At 45.5% G+C, this 21,916-nt stretch overlaps 1 protein-coding gene across 8 annotated transcripts in view; it reads left to right on the forward strand.

The window, feature by feature from the left end:
• Positions 1-14,042, forward strand: part of LOC123758464 (Smrter) — a 730,161-nt gene extending 716,119 nt beyond the window's left edge. For all 8 annotated transcript variants that reach the window (XM_069328783.1, XM_069328777.1, XM_069328778.1 and 5 more), the window contains 2 exons: positions 116-283; positions 9,386-14,042. In XM_069328783.1, coding sequence (XP_069184884.1) covers positions 116-283; positions 9,386-13,350 — 4,133 coding nt within the window. In that variant the 3' untranslated portion in view covers positions 13,351-14,042. The remainder of the gene's footprint in view (positions 1-115; positions 284-9,385) is intronic.
• The last annotated feature ends 7,874 nt before the right edge of the window (positions 14,043-21,916 follow it).

The raw sequence follows: 21,916 nt of genomic DNA on the forward strand, positions 1-21,916 counted from the left end.
AAAATTGCTACTAGATGCTCAGCATCAGAATTACTTGACATTCTTCAAGGTGGTAGTTATATCATACTAAAAACCAAAAATAAGTCCAAAAACTAATTTATCTATGACATGACAGGTAAGGGTGATGGACCACCCACTGTGACAGACGAAGAGGAGAGTGGCTCTTCAACATCGAGTTGTGAAGAAGATGGTACTGTCCCACCTCCTCCCGCTGGCCCCGATTCTGCCTCAGATACTGCTTCAGCTCCGTCCCCGGGTCCAGCGCACTACAACAACATAGATGGTAGGCTCAGGTTTCAGATAGGGCAAGTGTGTTATCAAAGAGAGTCGGTGACTTTCTCAAATGTTGAAATGCACATTCAATTGATGTTTCAGTTAAAAGTGCTCTTACATATCAACTTCTCGTGAGTTGTCAATCATTAACTACTGTAGTTTACCTTTAGGTGTTCTTTCACCAGCACATCAACACTTTCACCTTTGCAAATTTTACTTGCTATTAATATGTGGTTTTGGTAGCATATGACATGTTGGGTAGAGTTTTGACATGTCTCGCATATTTTTTTTTTTTTTTTCTAACTAAAAAAAATTCTCTAGTATGTGTGCTTATTGCTGTATTCATAATGGCATTCTTTTGAGTGTACTCGCTTTGTTCTTTTGATTTGAAATGCTGGGCAGTGTTTGTGTACATATTCCTTCTTGTTTAGTCAATTTTCACACAGTTTTGAGTTGACAAATTTGCAACTCCCAGAGCAACACGAACCTGTATTTAGAATATTTCTGCAATTTTTTTTGGGTTATTATATTTGCATGTTCCAGTAGTTCTTCCTGATGGCCCATATTTACATACACCTCATGCATATTATTGGCAGGTTCCAAGTTCTTGCTTTGATTATCTTGTTTTATCTGAACCACATTCTTTGTAGGCTCTTTGCTGATAGATTTAGGTGGCCATCTTACAGATTCCTGTTATTGCTCAGTCATTTCTTTTTTGTGCTGCCTTTATTTGTCTGTATGGCTCTGTGCTCGCACTTTGCTCACTGTTTCCCTCTAACCCTGAAGTTTTTGGGAAAGCCCATTGTGGCTTCCTGAAGCTACAGTGCCAAAATACTAGGTGCCATGAGTTGCAGAGATCTTTTCGGCTTACTGGCGGACCACGAGCTAGAGCCTGGTTCCCTCTAAAGAGGTACAGAGAGCAGTGGCAATATGATAAAACTGTTGTGAATTTTATGTCTGCCACTACTGGAGAAGCACCCATAAAGTCAGCAAAACAAAGCAGACCACTGCTGGTTATAGGGAAAGCTATGTTATATCTTGAGTTATCTTGAGATGATTTCGGGGCTTTTTAGTGTCCCCGCGGCCCGGTCCTCGACCAGACCTTCACCCCCCAGGAAGCAGCTCGTGACAGCTGACTAACACCCAGGTACCTATTTTACTGCTAGGTAACAGGGGCATAGGGTGAAAGAAACTCTGCCCATTGTTAAATGGGCAGAGTTCCTCCCTGCCCATGTTCCTCAAATTGCCAAAAGAACTCTTCCAACAGTGTAAACAAATGATCAAAAATTTATAAAACTAGTGCAAGCTCGTTCAACTCGCCTCCCTTCCTCGTATGGGGGAAGTAGGGAGGCAGACCAGATCCGCCAGCTGTTCCACCCTCGGTTCTTGCTGATGGTAGACAGTTTGAAACCCTCTCTGTTGCTTTGGCTCCCATGTCCTGCTTCAGTTAAGTGGTGGTTTTGCCTTTGTGGCTTTCCCAACACGCATTTGTGCTGTGTCAGCCAGGAGTACAGGGTGCTTAGAGCTGCATGTGCACAGGCTTTTCTTCCCTGTTTGCTCCCTTATGCTGCCCTTGTGCTGCCAGGGTTCCCTTCCCTGGAGTGTTAAGGGTTCATGCCTTTAGAGGGGCTTCCTCACTTGTGGTGGTCCTTGCCCTGGTTAAGTCTGTTTTTGGCTTTTTTTTTTTCTTCCCTGGGGTCGGGAATGAATTTTGGCTGATAGGTTGCACAAACCTCAGTGTGCCCCAACTAAGGCATGTCGAGGTTGGCCTTCTCAGCCTGAGAAGAGCCGTGTTGACCTACTTATAACCGTTCAATGGTTCATACGACTATCTCATTCATATTTTGATACAAAGAAACTTCCCTTCTAAGGGACCTGGTTTGTATTCTGGGGTTCTAGCATAGCAATTCCAGTGCCATTCCCTGCAGACCCTGCTTGCCATGTGAGAGTTTGTGGGGTTATGCATTATCTGTACCACGTGGCGATGCTAATTCCATCTGCCTCCACCATGCTTCCTGCTAGGTCAGTTACATTATTGACCCCAAGTTATGTGGTACTTGTTCTCTGCATGTTGCTCTCCTTACAAACCATTCTGATGACATTCAGGGTTTCCAGGCAGTGACCGCTTTACGCTTGAGGTTTTCTGTTTTACTGCAGTGTAGGTTGTGTATCTGATTGGATGCCTCTGAACTGCCCAGGACCTTCTCTTCCTTTCCCGTTTGGCATTGTACACACTCCATCTTGTTTCCGGCCCAAAAGCATCTGAAAGTTTCAGGGTTGATCTTGGTTAGCTCTGGATGTGGCTTGGTCAGCTGGGTTTGTACCTTCAACCTGGGTACAGAAGCAGCTGAACCTGAAAGCCCACTGAGCTTTTTGTGTCTTCTTTCAGCCCGCCTCAGTCTTTGAAGCCTTTCCGTTGGACTCTGCTTCTCTATCCTGGGCGGTGGATGTGGATGATGATTGTTCCAGGGGCCCTCAGCTGTGGCTTCTGTGGCTGAAGGGAGTCTGGCATGAGTCATTTGTGGGGTTTGGTTCTTTCTGCAGAGGTCTTCTGTTGCAGGGAAAGAGGTTTTCAAATCCCACGTCATTGTATGAGTTTGTCATTGATGCAGCATCATCCAGGGTGCAGTTCCGAGTGCCTTTGTGTTTCTCGGATTCGTCCTTGTAGAGGTGTCAGACATTTTAACCTTCCCCAGCTGAGGCTCGGGAGGCTCTCTCTCTCTATGTATCTTTTGTGCAACCAGGTTTCCACCTTGTTGATGGTTCAGGCCACTTTTGATTTCGGATCTTCTCCTTTTAGGATGCGACGTGAAATTCCAGAGTTTTCTGGCTGGCAGATAACTCAGTTTTCTCTTGGGGCTCGGCGTGGTTTCTGCCAGTCCTGCTCGCTTGAGTGGCATGAGGCTTCTTCTGTGTTATAGGTGTTTCTGGGGGAATGCTTCTTTTGCACATCTTAATGTCTATCAGTTTACTCTTGCTTGGCAGAGGATCTTTGCATTCCTTTGCTTCTTTGGCACTGTTGTGCATTTCTCAAGCCTTCTGGAGCAGCTTTTGGATTGGCTCTTGGAGGACTTTGGGGAGCTCAGCAGTGCTGCTCATGCTGGGGTTTTGGTATCCACTGTGGTGCCATCGATGGCTCTTCTTACACGGTGTGCCTCTATCCGGGAGGCGGTGGCGGTATTTTTTTCCTCCTAGCTTGCATGTTGTGCTAGTGTCTTCCTTGGATTGGATGTGGGCCTCTAGCTCTTACTTCTGCCACTCTTTTTCTCTGTAGTTGTTTCCGGTGGAGGTTGTAGACTGGTTATTGTCCTCTGCATATATTGCTTGTCGGCTGGTGTTAGATTTCCTGTGTCTTTGGGGTTGTCCTCATGTTTCAAGGCAGTTTGGTAAGGCTAGTTTGACGCCTGCTGTTGGTTGAGGTAGCCCTGTTTTAGAGCCAGGAGTGCACCACGTGCACTTCCCTCGGACAGTTCTAATTCTTGTGGTTGGCACTTGTTTGTTCCTTTCTGAAGTTCGGTTTAAGGGGTTTGCTCTGGGCCTTTTGCTGTTTGCCCCATTGACGGGGCAGTGGGGGGGGGGGGAGGCACCGACAAACCACACCAGCCAGTGTAGTTTGCCGGTGTGGTTCTATGATTCGTGGACTTTTCGGGTCGTTTTTTGTGGTCTGCAGTGGAGTTGGTCAGTCCCTCATCCCTTTGGGGTTTGAGGTCTTTCCAGGTAGAGCTTCTCTCCTCCTCTTCATTGGGTCATCTTGGAGTGGGTGTCTTCATTGGTTTAATTACCCCTTTAATTTGGTGCGTTTCCTGCCTTTTTTCCAGTCAAGAAATGGGATTCTCCGGATCTTTGGTTCATCCTCAATCTGTCCAGGTTAAACCGGTTCATTCTTGGCCCCCCTCCTTTTGAATGATCATGTTGTCCCAAGTTTATTTCATTCTCGAGGTATGAATAATTTCCTTGGACCTCAAGGATGCATCTTGGTGCAACCCTATCCATCCAGGGTTTAGGGATTGGTTAAACTTTGTTGTGGGGTGGCAAGTTTTCCATTTTTGGGTCCTCCCATTCAGGCTCAATTTGGCTTCTTGTGTTTTCACGTGTTTGGCTCGGGTCGTGGTGGCCCATTTTTGTCTTGGTGTTCGGATTCTGGCTACCTTGGCAACTTGCTGGTGTGGACTCTCGGCTAGTCCTCATGTCTACCAGCTAGGGATTTGGTCCTTTCTCAGCTCTCCAGGTCAAATTTATGTTGAACTCACAGGAGACCCATTTGGTTCCATCCCAGGTTTGGACTTTGCTGGGCCTTGATTGCGACTTGCAGTCAGCTTCACTCTCTCTGCCTCCAGCAGCTTTGACCCAGCTGCAGCACCTCCATCTGTTGATGTTGAGCGCGTGCTGGGTGACAAGGTGGATGCTCAAGTAAGCCTCACCTTGGCCCTTCTAGTTCTTCTTTGAGCAGGGTTTGGTTTCAGAGGCCATTTTGATTCTCTAGAGCCAGCTGTTCCACCATTATCTTACAATGGTTTTGGGGCTTAGCGTCCCTGTGGCCCAGTCCTCGACCAGGCCATAATCGTGATCACTGGTTGTGGTCTCAGGAAGCCCTTCTTTGCCAGCTGCTGCGTCACCAGCTGCCTCATTTCATTGCCGCCTCAGATTTTTCAGGGTTCAGTTCCCTGGTACTTTCCTTTCCCCCTCACGTGATGTTTCCACAGATGCCTCACTTATGGACTGTCTACTCATGGTTCATTTTCTCAACTGGGGGTTCTCTTCAGTTCCAGTCTCTTTAGAGCTAGATTCTACATGCAGTTTGTCTTCTGGCTTCCCAGGATTTGACTCTTAGCTGTTCACCTCAGGACCTGTCCAACATCCTGGCTAACAGTCTTTCTCAGTTCCATCATATCTCCATGGAGTGGACCGTCAATGGCAACCCTTTTCTCTTTGACTTTTCCAGACATTTGGGTGCCCATACATGGCCTTTTTCACATTAGCTTGGTCAGAGTGCCTTCCTCATTATACAATGCCGTTTCCTGATTGTGGGGCTCTCACTGTAGGTGCCTTTCAGCTAGATTGGTAGAGGTGAGGGGTGTCTGTACCTCTTTATCTTGATCCAGCTTTTGCTCTGGGTTCTGGCAAAATTGGAGTCCTACAGGTGCAGGGTGATCCTTTTGACCACTTGAAAGCCGGCCAAGCCTTGGTTTGAGGTGCTGCTTCTTAGGTGTCCGAACCCAGCCATTGTCGGCCTCTCCGAAAATTGGTAAGGTAACATTCCTTGCTGGCTCCGCCTTCTCCGTTCTTCACATCTGGAGTTTGACTCATGTTTTTGCCATTTCTACTGTGATCATCAGGTGGCGGGGGCGGGTTTGTTGGTGTCCCTCCTGCATCTAGGTGAGAGTAGAAATCTTGTAGCGTGCTTTCCATATTTCATCTCGCTTTGTCGTTTCTCTTCTGTGTCAGGATGGGTTGTCCTTTCTTTCTGGATCAGCATCTTTTGACAGTTACTGCCACTTCATTTTATACAGCACTGGTGAAACCGCTCCAGCTTCGTTTGGGGTCGTTGCTTTCTTGGGCACTGTTCACCTGTGGTCCACTCATGCGCTGCCTGAGTCTGCTTCCGAGTCAGTGGCCTTGTTGTGGGTTTCTCTGGTTTCCCTAGTTCCCTGTTCCAGGTCTCGTTTTTCTTAGGTCGTCTTAGGTCGAGTATTGCCTGCCTGCAGTCTACCCTCATACACATGTTCATTGGTATGAAGTTCTGTCGGCTGTATTTGCCACTAGATCGTGGACCAATATTTGGGCTTGTGGATTTTTTTTTTTCTGTGGTTGTACAGGACTTTGTCGGTTTTGCTTGTCCTTGGGACTCATGTTGCAACTGTTGGTCTCATCGTTGTGGTACTTGTGGTACTTCCTCCTTCCAGATACATCCCTATTCTTTACCTTCTCAATGGGTAGAGCTACAAAAGGACTTCCTCCAGAAAACCAGCATTGAATGTAATGAAACAAATTTCTGGGTTGAGTCGTGGTGGTTTCCTGACACCCTCCGTCCTTCCCTCCCTCAGGTAGTCGGAGGAGAGGGTGTGATTTTTTCATTGTCATAGACATGAGATGGAGCAACTGGGTGAACTGGTCTTCCTCCCTCCTATCCCCCAAACAAAGGGGAAGGTGGGGCAAACAAGCTTGTGAATTTTTTATAGTTTGTTTACATTGTTGGGGGTGTTCTTTTGATGATTTGAGGTGTCGATATTTCCTTATAACCAGCAGTGGTCTATTTTGTTTTGCGGACTTTATCTGTGCTTCACCGTGGCAGTAGACATGATTAAAATTCATTGATAATTTTATCGTAGTGTCACTGCTCTCTGCCTCTTAAGAGGGGACCAGGTTCTGGCTCATTGTCCCTCGTAGGCAGAAATGAATACTGCAACTGATGGCACCTAGTTGTTTGGCACTGTATCAGCATTGTAACTTCAGGGAGCCATGGGGGTCCACTACAGAAATTGGCGTTTCATTACATTCAGCGCATTCAGTTTGTTTCGTAATCCATCCCTTTTTCACATACGCCTGTACCTGGGTGTTCTTTACTTTTCGTTTGCATTTCTCAGAAATTTCTGAGTATGCATAACGAGGAAATTTCTATACTCTGCAGAAGAAATATTTTTAATAAATATTTATTATCTTCAGTAAAATGCAGTTAACTGCATCACAAATCCAGTATATGAAGTTATTTGCCATTCCTTTTTTTCTTAAAGCAACTGAAAACTTAACACGTTTAGTGTGTGTGTCTGTAGAACACAAATGATAATTATATGATTTGGGTGCTCTTCACTTTTGTCATATTTTGTAGGAGACATGGCTGTAGTCAGCTTTTTTTTTATTTCAAGTTAACTGAATAGATGTTACTCCACAGGGTACGTGGATACACTTTGTAGTGGGCACCGTATGTGAACCTGTTTGGGATCTGACTTTGGGATGAGTGTTGCTGCTGGTGCATAGGCTTTAACCTTTTTGTGTGTAATTTATAGCTTATGTATTCTGGCTTGGTCTTTTGTTTTCTCTTTTTTTCTAGTGTTAGTTGGTAGATACAGGATTTGTTTTCATGGCTAATGATAATGCCTTTGCGGTATTGCTTAAGAACTACAGACCAGTCACACCAATGTCCCACAATAATAGTTTGAGAGAGTGATCAGGAATCAGATCTCCAGTTCTATGGAGACAAATGACCTCCACAACCTAGGTCAACATGAATTTTGAGCGGGAAGATGCTACTCAACCAATCTTTCACAGCTACTCAACCACTATAACAAAATCATTGCAGCATTAGAATAAAACAAAAACAGAATGTAGATGTGGTATATACAGACACAAAGGCATTTGATAAATGTGAGCATCGAGTGATAGCCTACAAAATGAGGTTAGCAGAAATAACAGATAAAGTACAGTGATGGATATTCAATTTTCTGTCAAACCGAACCCCAAAAGTAACAGTCAATCATATAAGAGTTCAAGCACAATTAAAAGCGCTGTACCTCAAGGTACATTCCTTGCACCACTACTCTTCCTTATTCTCATATCAGATCTAGACAAAAATACAAGTCACAGCTGCATGTCATCTTTGGCACATGGCACAAAAATCAGCATGGAACTTACTTTTGTAGAAGACATTGAAAAATTACAAGCCAATATTAATAAAGCTTTCAAACGGCAGCAGAAAATATGATGATGATTAACAGTGATAACTTTCAGGTACTTAGGTATGGTAAAAATGAAGCCCTTAAACAAAATACATGGTACAAAACACAATTAAATCTGTACATAGTAGGAAAGCAATATGTAAAGGATCTGGGAATAATGATGTCTGATGACTTAACATTTAGGGAGCATAACCAAGCAAATACAGCATCAGCTAGAAAAATGATTGGATGGATTGCAAATCTTCAAATCCAGGGATCTCATCGCAGCACTCATACTTTTCTGTTTGCTGGTGCTGTCCTACCTTGAGTACTGCTCAGTACTCAATTTCTTCCTTCAGAGCAGGAGAGATTGCTGAAATAGAGGAAATACAGAGAATATATATATATAGCATGCATAGACACGATAAAGCACATGTCTTGACACAAAGGTTATCATGAATTGCTAATTTGGAACTTGGTAGATGTAAGAAATACTGTATAGAGCAGGGGTTGGGGAACTTTCTTGGGTATTAATTCTAATATATTTGTGTTAAAATATTAACCCCAAAGTTCAATAATTTTGAAAAGAAAAAAATATTAGTAGTTTTCTAAATTTCTCAAAACCAACTTGATAAAAAGTACAAAAATTTTACATGCTCATTATTAAATTTTTTTTAACATTTACCTAGACATTATTATTGCATTTGGGGCAATTTACCCATTTCCCAACCCCTGGTATAGAGGGTACCCTGCTGAAATTGACGGGAGACATTGTCTGAAAGGAAAATTAGATTAATGATACAAGGTACAGTATGTTATTCGTACAGTATTGGAAAATCCTCTAATGCAGTTCCATAATGATCAGCAATTGCCCGGAGTGTAATCATAAGTAATACTTTATCTTATTGCCAGCAAATCATGTAAATTAGGTGTCCAACACAAGTTGGACAGATAAAAGAATTGACTTTCGGTACATGGCTGGAGAGAGATTAAAATAATTATTTATATAAATGCTAGACCTAAATTGGTGCCCGAACATAAAAAGAAACAATATTAAAAAAAAATTATACTATCCAAAGCATGAAATACATTGTATTTAATTAAGTATTAAGAAATATGAGATGCAAGGAAAAGTAACTCGCTCTGAATAAGGGCAAAGTGGAAGACTGAAGACAATAAGGACACGATAAACATGAATCTATGAAGGGGACGAAAAAACACAAGGAAGAGCATTTCTGAAACCATAAAATAAGCATAATTAGAAGTCATTGTTGGAAATTCCAGAATAAAATATGTTGACAGTTACCATGAGAGTAGTTGTTCGTAAGACTGTTCTGAACAGAAATTTAAAGGACGGCTGTGATTGGTATAAATACTGGAAATTTAAATTATGGTTAAGTATTGATTTTTTCTGTACAATATTATAAACATCTTTAACACCATTTTTTCTTCTTTAACAGAAAAGCGTGAAGGTGGTGGTGCCGGTAATGGAGTGATGAAGGAGCCTCTGCCACCAGTGACCCAACCTCCCTCGAGTGTACGGGAAGATAACGACTCCTCGGCCACTGCCAGTGCCGATGAGGGACAGAGTGGAGTTGGGAGAGACTCTCCTGAAGTTCAACACATTCCTCATCCAGGCGAGAGGAGACCTCCACCCATCACTCCCAGTAAACCTCCTCACACATCTTCTGTACCACCTAATTCTAAAGGGACCCCAGAAAATGCTTCATCATCATCTAGTAATGTGCGGGACCTGATTTATATTACAATTGAGAAGTCATTGGAAGATAAGATCCCCAACCCACCCACCAAGTCTCCACCTACCTTACACTCTATTCTAAAAGCAACACATGGACGCCAAGCACCGCCCCAACCTTCGCCTGGCAGTATAGAATATCAGCGTGAACAGCGATTAGCAGTCCCTGGTAGATATAACGATCCCCGAGCGGGGCTTCCTCCAAGTGATGTCCCGGCTTATCATCCTCAAGATGTTCAGTGTGAGGGTCTTGACCTCAGTATTCATAAGCGCAATCGCTCGCCCCCTTCGCAACACCCACAGCACCCAATGCCCCCACTGCCCATTCAGCACACACACCACCACCCTCAGACTCATCAACCACCACCACCACCACCACCCACCTCAACACCAAGAGATATTCCTCCAATGACAGTTCGAGGTGGTGCAGAAGTGACAATCACCAGCAAGGAGCCACCTCCAAGGGCACACTCCAACACTTACACTAAACCCCCTCATGAACCTTGGACCATAACAGATCCACGCAACAAGTCCCCATCTGCATATATAACAGACTCCCGAAGCATATCCCATCAACCTCCATCAATCATGACCAGTGTATCCTCTCCCTTAGTATACACAACTCCTGTACGACCTCAACATGCCCAACAGGCATCTAAGCCTAAGGTCAGCATGGCCCCCCCACCACCACTAACTACAGTACGTACCCAACACCCGCAACCACAAACAATTAACACAACCTCACGAATCCCACTCAAACCTGAAAAACAAGGGCAACTGCATGTGGGTTCTATAACTCATGGTACTCCAGTAAATCCACCACCCATTGTTTCGGTTCCCATGTCACAGTCTACACGCTTTGATATGATGCCCAAGACTGGTATGGGGAAGGAAGGAGGCTCTATTACCCAGGGAACACCTATGCACCATGACCAAAAACGTTCTGGCCCAACCAATCCTTACAAAGATGTGACGTTTGAGCCTAGACCTGGAAGTGGTGTAGAAATAATACCTCGACCGGCATTGGCTGCACAGTATGATCGTGAACATATGTATAGAGGACCACGACCGCCCATCTCATCAGCATCTCCCAACCCTACATATGCTTATCCTAATTATGCATATCCTGCCAGACCTCCATATTCAGACTCACAGATCACTTCCCGGCATATCATTGCCACCGATTACCTGACTTCACAACAAATGCCGGGGAGACGTGTAACTGAAAAAGATCCACGAGTATCACCGCGAGGGCGGGACCACAGTCCACAACAAGACCCTCGTGATCACCGCACCTTACCAGGAACTACAACTGTAAACCGCATTATGGACTCCAGGGGAATTGATCCTCGAACAATAGACATTAGAACTGTAGATCCTCGTTCTATTGATTTAAGGAACATAGATCCGCGATTAGATCCTAGGGCTATAGATCACAGAATGGTAGAACTTCGCAGCTCAGGAGATCCCCGCAATGTATACTATCCAGCAAGTGCTCCTCACGGGTCCTATCAACCTCCATCACAGCCACCCTCGGCTCCTGTTTATCTTCAACAAGAGCGGGTGTCCAGACCACCCCCATCACCTGCCTCAACCAGGGACGCTACACCAACGCCTCCAACAAGCGAACCTGCTCCTTCACCTCACGAATTTCGATCTCCTGGTGTTTCTACACCCACTCCTCCACCTCGTGTTGGCGTTATTCAGAGAAGGCCACCCAGCAAACCTCCCCCTCATTTACCACCACCCAAAAGTGCATCGCCACGAACAGAAACTGGTTGTTTTTCACCACGACATCCTCCAGGATCTGAAAATTTTCATGCTTTGGTGGATATTGCTGTAGCACAGCGAGGGGGTGGAGCTTACCCTGCTGTTGATATTAGACGTGAGAACAGACCTCATCATGACACTCAACTTGAGGGGTTTGAGAAGCAGCTCACAGATTCTATGAACCGCAGTGTTCGCTCCATGAATCCAAACAAACACGATATCCGGACTACTACTCATGATGGACGGGTTCCACCACCACAGCCTGATCGTTACCTTGAGCACAGGGCAGAATATGAAAGAGAAAGACAAAGAAGTTTAGTAAAAAATGCAGAACCGAAATCAGACTTAGAAAATGATGCTGCAAAAGGATTAGCGGCGTGCTTCAAAAAGGACGACCCCAAGGCGACACCTTCCCCTAAAAGTAGTAATCGTAGTCAGAGTGAAACATTGACAGCCGCCAACTTGATAGATGCAATCATCACCCACCAGATAAATAACAATAGTGGAGATGGGGGTGGAGGGGGAGGGGGAACAGGCGGTGCTGGAGGTGGTGAGCAGCGGACATTTAGAAGGGAAGGTGAAAGTGGGCTGCCAGTGGTGGATTTAGACAAGCGTGTCAGATCTTCAGCTGGTCCTCCATCCAAAGAGAATGAGGTAGTGATGGTGGAGGACGGACCTGACCCACGACCTCCCAACCCTATCAACCATAAAGAGGGGTTGAGCACCTCCCTACATGTGCCCTCTCATCATCCAGGACCCAAATCTATACAAGCTCACATGGACCAGATTATTCATAGGGAGTTTTCAAGTGGAGATGGACGCAAGATATCTGCACCACATTTGACATATAGCCGTCCTCCCTTTGAAATTTTAAGAACAGATGGACGGTCTGTTGTTGGATCTGGTGGTCCACCAGCTGTAACAGTTTCCCAAGTTGGCTATGACCACTGGAAGGTACGTGGGGGACTCGATAAAGAGAGAAAAGAACGGATCGAATCACGTTCACCCCACCGTCCTCCACCAACTACAGCTTCACCTAGTACCCATCACCTATCTGCTCAACACTTGGCGCCCGATGAACGAAAGATTATTCGGATTGCACAATCGGTGTCACCAAGGCCAGATCACAAGATGCGTACACCTCCGGCTGCCCCGGCAAGTAGTTTTCCAGTAGAACCAATATCACCTCCCACGTCGTCTGCTCAGCCCACCTCTGATCCAAATCATACTGAACAAAATGTTCACTGGAATTTCCATAAGCCCCCTTACCAGCCCGGAGGTGCATCGAAAGAAGTATTCGAGTATGTCCGCTGTAAGATTGCAGAAGTGATGAGAACGCCAGATTCACAAGAGGGGGAAAAACGTGTTCACGAGGACGGTAGACATCCTCGCTCAGGAACACCAGTCTCTCAACAGTCAACACAACAAAATGCTCACTTTGATGTGGAGGATCCGTCAAAAAAACGGCCACGCCAGGACACGGGTGAGCAACGGCCACCATCCCGTCCACGGTCCACTGGAGGTGACATGGTGAAAGACAGACGGGAAGAGCCAGCTGCACGTGATGATGTAGCAGACTCTCCTCAGTCAGGGGAAATGGTGATAGATGAAACTCCACGTGATCATCCTCCTACTTCCAAAGCTGGGGATACAGTTGGTGGAGGAAAGGTGGTATCAAAAGGAGGTGAAGCAGGAGAACGTTACCCACAGGGTAGTAGTGGGCCAGGTGGCCAGTACCCTTACCCTTATCCTGGATTCCGTGGTCATAGTGGCCAAAGTGTTGGGGGTCCCGGGGCTCCTCCTGTTACTACTGTAACTACTACTAGTAGTAATGCCAGTGGGGGGCGCCATCCCCAAGGCTATGAACCAAATGTTGAACCCGTCAGTGATGATGACTGAACCCCAGACTGGACAACTGCCGTGATAAGTGTTATCTGTGATCTGTTTTGTGGACTAGTGTTGTCGCGCCGCACTCTGGTGTACAAAGCTACCCCATCTGTATGTGTATATAGGAGTAAGTAGGTGGTTTGTGTTAATACTCAGGCTCTGGGTGTGAGGCTCCCGCTGCTACTCCACATCTTGCTCTGCCCCACACCCTGCCCCCTCCTCCCCTCTTCCCCTCAACGTCTACTCTTCTCTCATAGATATTTATAAACCTCAACTACTCTGGTGACTTTTCCCCCGCTGCTCTTGCCGACTACCGAGGTTGGTGTGTAGCAAGTATGGCAGCGTGACCTGGCACCCCCACTAGCCACAGCGAGGCAGTACACTGCATCTGTGGTTAGTGGTGACAGCAGTGCCCACACAGACCATCATAGAGAACAAAGCTGTCCAATTGGGGCACGGACGGCGCCCACCCACTGCTGTATTCAGACAAGTTCATTCCAAAGCCCCCGCAGGCCGGCCTGGCTGGGCGGTGGCGTGGGGTAGTCCGCATTGTACAGACCTTCCACTTGTTGAGGGCGGCGATGCGACGGACGGGTCCCCTTCCCCACGGCCTCCCATGCTCTCCTACGCACCGCCGCCCAACTCTCACATCATTACATGTCAGAAATGTTATTTTTGTTGAAATAAAGATGCTCAAAACCTAATTGTTCCTTTTATTACCATTCCTTAATCGAGTTGAGTACCAAAATATATGACGATGCTTTTGTTAAGTTGTCCTGTCAATGCTGTATGTCAATTACTTGGTATGTTATTGAGATGTATTTGGTTCTAAGTAAGTTTCCTGGCTTGGGGCCTTCCCCATTCCTCAGTCTTTACCCGTTGGCAGGCTTCTTGGTTGTCTGTTACTGGTAACAAGCTGCGTACTCTTAAATGTTGTGTTTCCTCGTGGCCGTCCTCCTTCCACCGTAACCGGAGGTGGGAAACAGCTCTGGCGAGGTTGCGTATTGGCCATACTCGCTTAACCCATGGTCACTTGATGGAGCGCCGCCCTGCCCCTTATTGTCCTAGTTGCATTGTCCCTCTTACAGTCGTGCATGTCCTTCTTGAATGTCCTGACTTCCAGGACGAGCGTGTGTCTTGCTTTCCGACCGCCCCTCGCGGTCACCTGTCCCTCGATAGAATTCTTGGTGACTCGGATACTTTTGATATCGTTCGCCTTATGCGTTTTTGTTCTCGTATTGGCATCCTTGGTGATATTTAGCGCCCTCTGATTATTTTGCGTATTTGATGGTGCTACATAGCCTTCCCGGTTTGGTGCCTTCTTTTGATAATTACTTACTTGGGGCCTTCCTTTGATAATTACTTACTCTACTAATTTTTTAAATCCTATTGTTGAGAACAGGAAACCTGTACTGTATTTAGCTTCATCTAGGTCCTCCCCCAAGCCAGCTACTGACCTTTTCCAGGATGCAACTCACAACAGTTGCTTAGCTCCCAGATGTCTATTTTGCTGCTAGGTGAGAAAAGGCATAAGATAAATGGAACTCCTGGTCCCTTGGTTGTAGACCAGTGTCCTACAGAACAGGAAGTTCCAGTACCCTCTGCAGAATAGATGAAGTTCCTGAAAATGTGTGCTATACGTAATTCTTTTGTTGTAATGCCATTAAGAGCTCATGTGCAACTACTGTGTCGATATGGTAAAGTACTGGAATCAAATGGGAGCCGGTCGGCCGAGCGGACAGCACACTGGACTTGTGATCCTGTTGTCTCGGGTTTGATCCCGGGCGCCGATGAGAAACAATGGGCAGAGTTTCTTTCACCCTATGCCCCTGTTACCTAGCAGTAAAATAGGTACCTGGGTGTTAGTCAGCTGTCACGGGCTGCTTCCTGGGGGTGGAGGCCTGGTCGAGGACCGGGCCGCAGGGACACTAAAGCCCCGAAATCATCTCGAGATAACCTCATAGTTTATTTTTAATAATACAGGCAATGTGTTCTTAAATGCATTACAGATAAATGATGATAGTTTTTCAGCAAAGCAGTAAAAAACTGGAGCCAGCTCTAATATTAAACTATGTAAACTACATAAACCTAGGCATACATATATGTGATAAAGCACCTAAATAATTAGGATCATCTCAAAGCTCTCCAAATGTACTCACTAGAAAGGAGTCGAGAGAGAGAGAAAATAATATACACGTAGAAAATACTGGAAGGCCAGGTTCCAAATTTTACAAGGTAAAATAACTACATACTGGAGTGAACGATATGGAAGAAAATGCAGAATAGTCAGTGAAGCGCAGGGGTGCCATCTTCTTGAGGTTATCTTGAGATGATTTCGAGGCGTTTTTTTAGTGTCCCCGTGGCCCAGGCCTCCACCCCCAGGAAGCAGCCCGTGACAGCTGACTAACACCAAGGTACCTATTTTACTGCTAGGTAACAGGAACATAGGGTGAAAGAAACTCTGCCCATTGCTTCTCACCGGCGCCCGGAATCGAACCCGGGACCACAAGTCCATCTAAACAAGGATCACAAGGCCAGCGTGCTGTCCGCTCAGCCGACCGGCTCCCAGCCATAGGCACAATCAGAGAACACTATAAACATCTGAGGTCCACGGTTGTTCAATATCCTCCCAACAAGTATAAGAAATATTGCCGGAACAACCGTGGACATCAGGAGAAATCTAGATAATTTTCTTCGAAGTGCCGGACCAACCAGGCTGTAGTAGATATGTGGGCTTGTTGGCTGCTCCAAGCAACAGCCTGTTGGACCAAGCTCTCGCAAATCAAGCCTGGCCTCAGGCCGGGCTTGGGGAGTAGAACAACTCCCAGAACCCCATCAAGCAGGTAAGCACGTGATAGAGTTCACAAGTTATGATAAATGGGCATCTAAACAATGAAAATATTTTCAAAACGCTAATAGTGCACTATGATTTACATTGAGGTATTAGTAATAATAGCGTTAATTAATACTGTACAGTGAAATTGAAAGCTGTTCTAAATGGTTCTGGCCTCCTGTATTTTAAAGTTTCCTATATTTAATTTCTTTTACATCAAGGAAAGGTAGTTACCAGGAGGAAGCAAGTCATTACAACTATATGGCACATTGAGAGGATAGGTCAGAGAAATGGAATGGTGCCCAATTGCTTGTACGGTCGAGGATTGAACGCCGATCTTCAAGAAGTGATAACACCATTCTACTGTTCAGTCCAAGTGGATGTGTTTGTGCAAATCATTAAAATACTTGTTTATATTTATAAATTATATTCTTTATACATATGCATTATAAAAGGTTAAGTTTTATGAATATACTAAAAAGTTGCTGTGTACATTACCATGGATCCTCCAAAATCCAGCCTACTCATATGTTCCTCAATCAAATAATCACGATTGCTTGACGTTTTTCGACATATGTCTCTGTCCTCATTTTGTTTCCTAAATGATACATTATCTTGTAATTTGTTAATGTTGTGACATGGTGTTATATAATCTAGCCAGGGGTCTGATTCTTTTCCTGTTTGCAGGGTTAATGTTCCTGGTGTTCTGGCAGAAGTCCCAGTTGGTTCCAGCCTGGGTCCAACTTGGTTGGGCTTCAACTGGGCTCTCGGTTATTGCTACTATCCTCTGCAATAACTATCCCCTGCATCCAGCAGCCTTGTCCCGGCTGCAGCACCACTGGTTGTTGATGCTCAGTCAGCCTCGGGTTTCTCAACGGTTATTCAGGTAGCTGTGCAGGAGCCTTGCCCTTCTCGCTGTGCCCTGGACAGCATTTGATTTCGGGAATTGGGCCGCTTCCTCTGGGGCAGGAAGACTTTTCACAACTGGGTGTGGATTCCGTTGGCCCTGCATCAGTTGCTGGGTTGCCAGCTTCCTCTTCAGGCTTTCGGGATTCAGTTTCCTGGGTCCTTTGCCCTCGCTCAATGACTTTCCAGTCTCCTTGATTTTCGACTGGGGCTGGATCACCAGTGATCGTCGTGCTGGTTTGGGGTTTTTGTTTTCTCCTCTGTCAAGCACATGGTCCTGTGTGGGCGGGCAGTTACAGCCATGTGGCATGTGCTGCAGTGGATGCGAATTTCTTCAGGCTCCGTTGTTCGGCTTCATTTGGATTGTTCCCCCTAGGTTTGTTGAATTGACTGGGGAAGGGGGAAGAGTTTTGCTTTGGTCCCTGTCTCTTTGGAGGTGGGCTGTATGTGTGGCTTTTTTGAGTTCTCGGGGTTGGCTCTCCATGTTGTTCACGTACAGGGGGTGTCCACCAAAGTCCTTGCCTGCAGACCATCCCGATTCCTTCCGTTTCCATGGAAAAGTTTGTTGACGCCTCCTAATTTTTCTCTGACTTAGCGGGCCAGCTGGTCACCTAGACGTGGACCTCTTCGTGTTGGGGTGGTCCCTCCTTACACAGTGCTGTTCACCATTTGCGAGGCTCTTGTTGTGTACATTACCGTCCTCATACCGTCCTTGTGTACAATAGTCCTCATACCTCAACCAGTCCAGCCAAAAGGTTGGACTGGACTATAACAAAGGATCAAGCATGAATCAATTTAGTTGAATGGCATTCAGATTGTCCCATTGAGGACTACTCTTAAGAGTCCGTTCTTGAAGGTAATCTATTGGCTGTATAATGGAGCCTGAGATAACTAGTACTTGAAGCTTTGCTAGTTTTCCGGAGTGCCATTATTTATTATTATTAACATCTTTATGCCAGACCTGATCAAAGGCGCCTGCAAAGTCCAGTATAACAACACAGCTGATCTTGGACTCATCCAGTGACTGATACCGCTTAGTGGAGAAGTTGAGCCAGAGATCAGCAGCAGATCGGCCTTTACTCACAACATACTATAGATCATGTAGTAGCCGATGATGGTCAAGAAGATATTTGCCACAATATTAGTGTTATAAGAATTTTACCAGACATGGCGAGCAGCGACACTGGTCTGTAGTTACCAACCACTGAGTGGCTCTTCTTTTTGTGTACTGGAACAACAGGAACAGGCCTTCTTTCATAAGGAGGGTCAAATTCCTGGAGCAAGGCAGAGTTGGTAGAGGTATGTGAGAGATGGAGTCAACAGGTCAGCATAACTACGTAATAGTCTTGGGCTGATCTTTCTTACTGGCTGAACTGGTCATTCTGTTGCTCTGCTATGCGTCTTAGTGGCTTTGCAAAGATGTGAGAACAACAGTGTTATGTACCCTCACAAACCCAATGTACCTTCTTGTATATATATAAATAAAATGAATAAATAAATCTTATCCAGCCCCACAGCCTTGCCTATGTTGAATGTTTTAAGGTGAGAGTGAACTGCAGTATCTGGAATAACAACTTTAGATAAATTTGACCCAGTTAGAGAATAAAGATGTGGCGCTTATTGTCCGGAATCCCTGCATCTTGAAACCATAATGGTTTTCCAGTAAGTTTGTGTTTTTCCTGATTAGTGGTTGCAACAGACCCATCTAACAGGTTTAGAGGTGGGATTGTGTCCTCAGTTGAGTATCCTTCTCAGTCATCTACAAGAGACCATCAGAGCTTGGATCAATTGTACCTGGTGCAAGTCGTCTTCCAATTTCTGATTTCCCCCATCTAGATACAGCCCATTCTGAACCTCTTTCATGTCATGACAAGATTGTCCAGACACCCTGGTGCCAGACATTAGGCACCAGGGTGTCCGAACACTAGGTCAATGGTGTCTGGATACTAGGCACCATGGTGTTCTGACACTAGGTTCATTGTGTCCGGACACTAGGCACCAGGGTGTATGGACACTACGTCCATGGTGTCCGGACACTAGGCACCAAGGTGTTTGGACACTACGTCCATGGTGTCCGGACACTAGGCACCAGGGTGTCTGGACACTACGTCCATGGTGTCTGGACACTAGGCACCAGGGTGTCTGGACACTAGGCACCAGGGTGTCTGGACACTAGGCACCAGGGTGTCTGGACACTAGGCACCAGGGTGTCTGGACACTAGGCACCAGGGTGTCTGGACACTAGGCACCAGGGTGTTCGGACACTAGGCACCAGGGTGTCCGGACACTAGGCACCAGGGTGTCCGGACACTAGGCACCAGGGTGTCCGGACACTAGGCACCAGGGTGTCCGGACACTAGGCACCAGGGTGTCCGGACACTAGGCACCAGGGTGTCCGGACACTAGGCACCAGGATGTCCAGACACTAGGCACCAGGGTGTTTAAACGCTAGGCACCAGGGTGTCCAGACACTAGGTTCATGGTGTCCGGACACTAGGCACCAGGGTGTCTGGACACCAAGCATCAGGGTGTTCAGATACTAGGCACCAGGGTGTGTGGACACCAGACACCAGGGTGTTCGACACTAGGCACCAGGGTGTCCAGACACTAGGCACCAGGGTGTCCAGACACTAGGCACCAGGGTGTCCAGACACTAGGCACCAGGGTGTCCAGACACTAGGCACCAGGGTGTCCAGACACTAGGCATCAGGGTATCTAAACACTAGGCACCAGGGTGTTCAGACACTAGGCACCAGGGTGTTCAGACACTAGGCACCAGGGTGTTCAGACACTAGGCACCAGGGTGTTCAGACACTAGGCACCAGGGTGTTCAGACACTAGGCACCAGGGTGTTCAGACACTAGGCACCAGTGTGTCTAAACACTAGGCACCAGGGTGTTCGGACACTAGGTTCATTGTGTCCAGACACTAGGTCAATGGTGTCCGGACACTATGCACCCTCCATTCCCCCTCTTTCCTTCATCACTTTGTTCCCGCCTTTGGATGGTCGAGGACATAGTTTACTGCCTGTCAAAATACAAGTTTCCTGTACGTCTCCCCTTGGTAGGCCGTGGTGGCACCCAGTCTCGTGAGAACATCGGGCACCTTACAGTTTTAAATGGTTGTCATTAGACAATGGTCAGGGCATAGTTCTCATTGGCCTGGGTGACAGGACACCTAGGCCTGGTTTCAGCTGATTGGGTGGAGGCCTAGAGAAAGGCGGAGTTTTCTAGAGCGGAAGAAAGAAGAGCCTGAGAGGTGGAGCCTATTACTTTCCTGAAAAGGATACGCGATACAAATAGTCAGTGTGGGCTTGGTGGTGCTTGTGAAGGAGTCGACCAGGGAGGAAGCCATAATCGCCGGTTTAGAAATAGGATAAAGATTGTCTGTTAAGTTCCCTGTACAATTTGTATTCCATTTTTCCATTGCCTTAAAAAAGATGTCATATTAGCTTAGGGTTAATTCATTAATTGGCATTTATTAAATAAAGTCATTGTTAATTATTTCTCTGGTGTATTTTATGTACTTAACCCTAATATTCCGAGTCATAGATCTTTGTGCTTTGGCCATCATCCTGTGACTTTGAGTATTTTTATGATTCAAGATTTTATATTCATAAAGTTAACGTCAAGAAATTCCATACATCCAGTAAGTATTGAAAGTTATAAAGTTCCCTTACACTCGGTATTAAAGCTCCAAGAAACACGAGTTAACAAGTAGGAATAATAACTTGCACTCACGAGATGAATTTGAAAGAATTTGAAATGTTAAGCAGATATACAAAGGGAATGTTTCCAGATGTTGGTTACAAGGCAGCTCAAACTCGCAAGATGTATAAGAAAGAAGGTACCCAATGACGGAGATACAGAAGAAGCAGATCTCAATGACAGAGATAAATTTTATATCACCACCTTTTACACAGTTGTTGGAATCTTGAAACTTGAGATGAGAAGAGGATATATATATATGCAAAGAAGTAGCAGAGATATTATTTTCTATGTGATGTGCCACATAATGTTGCTAGATTTTCTACTAAAATTGAAAGGTGTTGTCAAAATCCGATTGATGCGACCCAGAGGACTTGAACACCAATTTGTCAGCTAAGCCTCAGCAGTTTCACTTACATATGCGCCATAAGTTCAGGGCAACGAAAATGGAAAAACAAGATTGTAAATATAAAAACTTGAATGAAAAATTTAAGTCATTGAAAGCCTACCAACCATCCAGGAAGAGTGGGAAACAAATAATAATATAACAGTAGACGAGGAGAAACTCAGGAATTTACAACTCAGAAAGTTGTAAATTCTGATTCAATATGCCCGGATAACGATGACAGTAGACGAGAAAGTGTAACAGACAGCACTGTTTGTTACACTACCACAGTCCTCGATAGAGACAGACCAGAAAGACAAACATTTGTAAATCCTATGTAAAAGGCAATTGCAGACATAGATATTCTGGAAAGGGGTTAGAATGCAGCTACCATCATCTCAGAAAATTTTCAAATATGCATAGGAAAGGAAAATGTCGATTTGGATCAATATGTAGATTTTTCCGTGCTGACAATGTGCAAAAACTTACTCGAGGGCAGAAAATGTTTTCTGTCTTTCTTTCACGTGAAAGGCATGGAATACTATATTAACAATGGCAAACAAGAAAATTGCTGCGGAAGAAAGTCAAATATGGTTTATAGTCAGACGAAAGAGGTTTCAAAAGGTGGAACAGAGAGAATGTATGGAACGATGAAAAACCCACTTGCATACCAGAACCGCAGATACAATTACACTCCAACTACGAGAGGCAACAGCCCTACAACAATCAACACGGGTCAGAACAAAT

The sequence above is a fragment of the Procambarus clarkii genome, chromosome 22 (genome assembly GCF_040958095.1).
Source record: "Procambarus clarkii isolate CNS0578487 chromosome 22, FALCON_Pclarkii_2.0, whole genome shotgun sequence".
Lineage (NCBI taxonomy): Eukaryota > Metazoa > Arthropoda > Malacostraca > Decapoda > Cambaridae > Procambarus > Procambarus clarkii.